Genomic DNA, 7,129 nt, shown 5'->3' on the forward strand with positions numbered 1-7,129 from the left:
CTCCGATCATCCCAGATTTTCTGATTTGACCGTTCTTATCGATCATCTCGAACCCGATTCGGATTTACATTTCACTGTTAACCCCGATGGAGGAAACCAACTAGTAGGGGTAGGTTGTATCATGACCTCATTGATTTTGATTGACATAAAACATAGCCTCAACAATCCCGATGTGCAGTTGATCTCTCATCAACTGTGCACATAGTTGATCTCAAGAACGATGACGGATCTCATCCGCCGCCTCCACATATCAAATATGAATCCGATCTGAAACCAAAACCTATAGCAGAAGCTTTGATACCATTGTTGGGATCTATCGTAGGTGCATCGCATGCAAATTAAAATTTTCCTATGCGCAAAACAACCAAGAACATGCTACGAAGATGAATCACAAATCATTACCACTAGATGTGCACTGTCGTGCAACGGAAGTAGAGTTGGGGCAGCGCGTTTGCGTGGTCCGTCTCCTCCTCATCCGATCTCCCTCAAACAGCCGATCGTTGGATCCTCTCCTTGGAATAGCCGGTCGTCGGATCTCACGTACTGGTTTGCCAGAGCGGCACAAGTGCACCACCTCTAATGGTATCCGCGCGTGCAGGAGGAACACCGTGCGGTGGACTGCTAGGTCCGGTCACACAGTCGGCGGCGGCAAGTGGAGGTGACTAGTTGTAACACATGCAAAACCCTAATGACGGTGCCGAAGCGATTAATCCAGTAAATGTGTCGCACCTTCACTATATATATGCGTCCGGTGCGGGCTCAACTCTTGGACCTCACACGGACCCTAAAGCCCACGTGTCCCTTCCCTTAAGCGCGCGACCCCTTAGGTTCTCGTGGTCACGAGTGAGATCACATCTGACTCGACCAGTCGGTAACGGCCTCTAGCAAAGCCTGCCGACTCCAAGTGTCCGATGAAGCTAGTTAGGTGAACATGTACTTCATACTTCTATTCCCTTTATCACACGACATATGTTGTCATGCACAAGGAGACATGGTCATCCTTGTTGCAGCACGACCTCTTTCTCGTTCCGATAAATCCGACCAACACTTTGGATTATCTCACAATCCTCATCGCACGACCATGCTTATCCAGGTCGGTTCACCCGAGGGGCCCACAGTATATCTCTCCTGATCAGAGGGGCAAATCCCATCTTGCTAGACCATGTCTCGCAGCATGGGTCTGGACAAGTCCGAAACCTACCTTTGTAACTACCTAGTCACGGAGTAGCGTTTGGTTGGTCCAAAGCAAGTCTATCACCATCCGAGTACATGCGTCAGCTCAGGTCTTTAGGACATAGAACATATGTTGTACTAGAGACTCATAGATGACCCATCACTGCGTCTCATAGTTGGGTCTGTCCAACTCAGACCTTATCTCGACTCGGATCCGACTACGTCGAATCCGACCATATCTTTCCGAGTCTATATTATTCAGCTAGCATCCAATGCTACATGGTCAGTGAGACCGAATCATCCACCGTGTCATATGCTAGTCTAACTGGTTGCACGTCTACACAACCCTTTCGACTAGGGACCATTTAGGACACTCATCATACAATGCATAGTCTCACAAACAAGTCACGTACTTATCGATATGCATCATTGACAATGTCCAAGGACAATCTTTATTCATAAACACATAGGAAATATTAGCACACATGATTGCCTCTAGGGCATATGTACAACATAGATACGGTATGTTTTTCAAAAGATGATGCTCTATTCACTACACTGTAGTAGGTGAACATATCAACCCTAGGATTTATCGCCACTCACACGATGACATCCATGATAGAAAAAATGCATCAACTCTTCACCATAAGGCATAGTATGTAACACCCATATTCATTGCATGTGCATGATAGTGATTGTACGACCCACACAACTTCATTAACCTTGTCTATTTTTATTGTCTTTCATTGTGTATAGAGTTAATTTCATCCACGGTACACAAACTTTCACGGTGAATACAAATTCATAAGGAAAAAACTTAAAAAATAACACAAATTGATCAAAGAACTCAGATTTCCGTCAACTATGAAGCCGAGCCATCAACTATGTGGACATGGCATGTCAACGTGACAGTGGGCTCACACTCTCTCAAAATTGAAAAGCATTAATCGTTTCATCTAAAGTATGAAACAAATGACATATTACAATAGTACTGTCTCTCCATGTAAGTGGTGGTCTATTCACTACATCATGGTAGGTGAACATATCAAATCTAGGATTTGTCATCACTCGCAATGATTTCATATGGCTCAAAGGACGCAATAACTATTCGCGACAAAACATTGTATGGAACACACATATCCATTTTCACGTGCGAGTGCAAACAGTGTCCATACAGTACATGTAACTACATTAACCTCATTTCATCGTTCATAATGGAATATACTATATTATTCCGCCTCCCGATAGTAAACCAATAGGAGCAAAATAAAACTCCCCTCACTGAAAAGAAACATTGCTAATCTATATTCCATATTTTGATAATCTCATAAATGGTGTGTAAAATTTTGAATACTAATTAAAGTCACATGGTAATATGAGGATGATCTCTTTTCCAATATTCAAAAACAAAAATGCTTGAAAATGCCTTATATTTTGATACAGATGCAGTATTTTACAATCTTGCACTAAAATTGTCCATATCTCTACACGTGGGCGGTGGTTTGTTCACACCACCACGGTAGGCGAACAAATTAACCCTATATTTGTTGACGCTCATAAGTTTTCACGCGACTCGAATAGATATATTAAATACTCACGCTATGATATCATACGGAATACCCATATCCATTTCACGTGCTAGTGATACGTATCTTTATGACCCTCATAACTTCGTTAACCTCACTTATTCCCCATTTATCAATAGAACATTCTACGTTATCCGACCCTCCCGGAACATCTTAGAATCTTTCGGAAGAAAAACAAGAACACAGAAATACCCAAAGTAGGGAAATGATAACTCGCGAATGTGCCTTAGGACGGAGGTCCCAACAAACGTCCCCAAGCCATTGGATCTAGATCACGTGTACAATAATTTATTTTCAAAAAACCGCTGACATTTTTTTCGCTACATGTGGCAAGTCCTGCAAAGTTCTCATGGCAACTTTAGTTGACTTGCATGACAATTTGAGTGTTCACTGGAAAACGCTCCCAGAGAACGTTCCCCGGATATTGTTGTCCAAAAAAAATCTCCATTGGTACCACATAGGAAGCGATCTCAAGCTTAGGGAAAAGGCCACGTGGGCATTTCGGAAGGAGGTATCCTTTTCAAAATTTAAAAAGAATAAATGCTCGAAATTAATATCATCCAATTTACAGCAAGATATTCCCCTTTTAAAAAATTGAAAACATTAATAGCTCGAAATTAATAACATCCAATTTACAGCAAGATATATCCCCCCTTAGAAATTTGAAAATAATAAATGCTTGATATTAATTTTGTCTAAATTTCCAGCAAAACAATATATTCTTTTGGTTGGCGTTTATTAATTACTTCCAAAAATATTAGTCTACTACTATAATATCGTTCCTATCTCTTCACGTGGGCCCTGGCATGCTTGCATCACCCTGCGGTAGGTGAACGTATCTTCTAAATTAATTATTTTTTACACTGATTTTCAATTTCACGTAATTCAAAAAATAAAAAAAGTATCAACCCTTTCGCGCCACGGCGCCGCGCGTACCCGTTCCCGCGCTCTAACCACAAGCACACGCGGAACCCTCGCCGCTCGTAATTGAGCATCCCGCATTGTCCCTTCGCGCCACGACACCGCGCGTACACGTTCCCGCCCCCTCCAACCACACGCACGTCCGGTACCCTCGTCGCGCGTAATCGAACATCCCGCATTGTCCCGCGCTCCAAAACTGACCCAAGAGGGTAAAAAAAATCATCTGGCTGGAGAACACCATGTGTGTGTGTGTGAAAAAAAAATTAAAATATTTTGAAATTTGGCTCCTAGAGAGGAAAGAAACTGATGGGCAAACAAAATTTGGCAGGCAGGAGGAGGCTTGAGAGGGACGACATTTCCAACGGTCACCTCCAGGTTTCTCCTATTTACACAGCCCCCCGGGGCGGAGGTCTGAGAGAGAGTGAGAGGAGGAGCCCCACCGCCCACCCCACCCCCACCCCACCCCTCCCCCCCTCCCTCCGCCACCTCCCCTCCCCCCAATGGCACCCCTCGCGCCGTCGACGGCGGCGGCGAGCTCGCCGGAGCTGCGGCGTAAGAGGACGGCGGCGGCGCCCCCGCCCCGCTCGCCGCCGGAAGCCCGCCGCTTCTGCTCGATCTCCGACGTGTTACGCCGGGCGCGCCCCGTCGACGCGCCGCCGCCCCTCGCCCGCGCGCGCCACCAGATGGCCCTCTGCGGGGCGTGCGGCGCCGGGGACCGCGACGAGGAGCTCCTCCTCTGCGACATCTGCGACCGCGGCCGCCACACCTTCTGCCTCCGCCCCATCCTCCCCGCCGTCCCGCTCGGGCCCTGGTTCTGCCCCGACTGCGTCCCGACCTCCATCAACCGTGCGTCCCTCCGCCGCTCGATCTCGCCGTCTCCGGCCCCCTCTTTTTTTAGTTCGCGCTTGCTCGCCTGCCGTGAATTTCATCCCATCTCATCTAACATCATCCTCTTGTTGGTTGAATTTCTGCCAGGTTTCCCGTTGAAGCAGAGCAAGATCGTGGATTTCTTCCGGATTGAGAAGGGCGCGGAGGGCGGCGCCGTCCGGCCGGCAAAGTCCGGGCTTTCTCAGGGTCATTTTCTAATCTCTGAAGTTTTGAACCGCATGGATTTTGCTCATCGTATGGCTTAAGCTAGGGAGTCTGCGATGAGGAATCGTCGCGCAATCGTTACACATACTGCATTATGAATTGCCACCAGCTGATGGTGCAAATAGTTCGTCTGAAATACCGCGATTGATTATGAGTATGATGCACACAGTAGTATCCTGCATATATGTCACGGTGGATTAGAATTTCTAGGTCATGAAAATTGGAAAAGGCAGTGAGCTATCACCGCAGGAAATGCGCGGGAAAGCTGCCACCGCCAGAATTGCGCGGGAAAACCATCACTGCTGGAAATACGCGGGAAAGCATCGTTAGAAAAACTTAAATTTGATCATAATAGCACATTATTTTAGTATAGTTGTACTATCCTGCATATAGCTCACTGCATTTATTCATTACTTCGTACTTGTATACAGATGCTAAGAGGCGAAGAAGGCGTTCTATTGTTATGCACAAGAAGAAGAGGAGGTTACTCCCATTTGTCCCCACTGAAGATAGAGTTCGAAGGCTTGAACAGATGGCTTCTGCAGCCACTGCATTGACCTCATCGAAGATGGAGTTCAGCAATGAGCTGACTTATGTGCCGAATATGGCCCCTATATCTGCCAATCAAGCAAAACTGGAGGAAGGTGGTATGCAGGTTAGCAAAATTTTACTTAAAACAGTAGTATATTGTATTTCTTGATCTCTTGGTGCCTAACGATACACTTGTTGCCTTTCAAGGTTCTGTCAAGAGAGGACAAAGAAACCATTGAACTTTGCAGAAGCATGTTGAAAAGAGGAGAATGCCCTCCACTTCTGGTGGTTTTTGATTCCCATGAGGGGTATGTTTTTGGATCAATTCTTCTTCTAATGTTCCTTCGTTTTTCAGTACAAAGCAATTAAACTAACGCATATTTGTTTTCAGCTTCACTGTGAAGGCTGATGCATGCATTAAGGATCTGACCTTCTTAACTGAATACACTGGCGATGTTGATTATTTAAAGAATAGGGAAAATGATGGCTGTGATAGTATAATGACCCTTCTATCACCAGTGGATCCTGCCCAGAAGCTTGTTATCTGCCCTGACAAACGTGGAAACATCGCCCGCTTTATTAATGGCATCAACAACCACACTCCGTAAGTAGTCGATGCCTATCCTTATGAATGTACATGTGTTAGGCATCATTTACGCCACTCTAATATTGTCCAACTCCTGCAGTGATGGAAAGAAGAAGCAGAACGTCAAGTGTGTGAGATACGACATCGACGGCGAGTGCCATGTCTTGCTGGTCGCCTGCCGTGATATAGCTCGTGGTGAGAAGCTGTACTATGACTATAATGGGCATGAGTATGCGTACCCAACGCATCATTTCGTCTAACTCCCCCAATAGTTCTGACCTGCCCAGCATCAAGGAGTCTGGGCGGTTAATGGCGGCACTTTCAGCATAGCCGCTGAAAGCCAGTAACTTATATACAGTTCAATTGCCAGAAGAGGTCCCCGATGGCGAACAATGATACTTGCTGATGTTGTTAGTACCTAGTAGTGAAAACAGTCTTCATTCAGCTCTGGAGAGAGACAAGTGGGATCTTCGTTTTCTTTTTCTCCTGACATCCCAAGATGCAGTCTTCTGATTCATATTCATTATTGTCGCGGAGTTCCTGGTCGACTTGAGTCTTTTTCGGGGATTCATGCCCCCTTCTATAGGAGTAAATATCTATCTGCCCCTGTCTCTCTCTGTCGAATGGTTAAGTAGCTGTTGTGTCCCAATTAGTGGTACATTTGAAACTGGAAGAGAAATGTTTCACCCCATTTGTTGGGGAATTGTTATCCATGTTAAGTTATTTCAGCTGGTGAAAAATGTGGTTTCCTTATTGGTGGTGGTGTTTTTTTTTGTTTACTTTGTTATTTCCTGATGGCTGCTGGGTATTTTATTTGCTTGTTATTTTGACACTACCCAACTTTCCGAAGCCATGGCAAGCTACCAGCAGTGATCTTGAACTTCCTTGCCTTTTTAACCTCTTGAAGTTGATCCCCAACTAACTTCAGAACTATATAAATTCTTAATGAAATGAAATCCAGTGCTGCTGATTTCATCAAGAAAAGATTTTGCAGAGAAGTGCTGCTGATTTCATCAAGAAAAGATCTTACTGTGCTATGAACCCTTAACTTGTTAACTAAAATAGTTCCCAGATGTATAATTGATTTGACACCATAGAAAAAATTGTGCCATGCTATCAATTTAGTTTGACAACTAAAAATCATGAAGTGTTTTTTTTTCAAACTATGCATGAGAGATATCTTGAAGGACTATGGATAAGAAATGAAGATAAAGTAGATTTAGACTAAGTACAATTTGTC

The 7,129-nt window shown here is 44.8% G+C and overlaps 1 protein-coding gene across 1 annotated transcript; it reads left to right on the plus strand.

Moving 5' to 3' along the window:
* Positions 1-4,180: 4,180 nt before the first annotated feature.
* LOC123442258 (probable Histone-lysine N-methyltransferase ATXR5) lies at positions 4,181-6,642 on the plus strand. The gene is made up of 6 exons (XM_045118293.1): positions 4,181-4,526; positions 4,656-4,754; positions 5,204-5,427; positions 5,511-5,611; positions 5,695-5,907; positions 5,990-6,642. Exons 1-6 carry the CDS (start codon positions 4,181-4,183, stop codon positions 6,147-6,149), a joined length of 1,143 nt encoding a protein of 380 aa, XP_044974228.1. The 3' UTR covers positions 6,150-6,642.
* The last annotated feature ends 487 nt before the right edge of the window (positions 6,643-7,129 follow it).

Source organism: Hordeum vulgare, chromosome 3H (assembly GCF_904849725.1).
Source record: "Hordeum vulgare subsp. vulgare chromosome 3H, MorexV3_pseudomolecules_assembly, whole genome shotgun sequence".
Classification (NCBI taxonomy): domain Eukaryota; kingdom Viridiplantae; phylum Streptophyta; class Magnoliopsida; order Poales; family Poaceae; genus Hordeum; species Hordeum vulgare.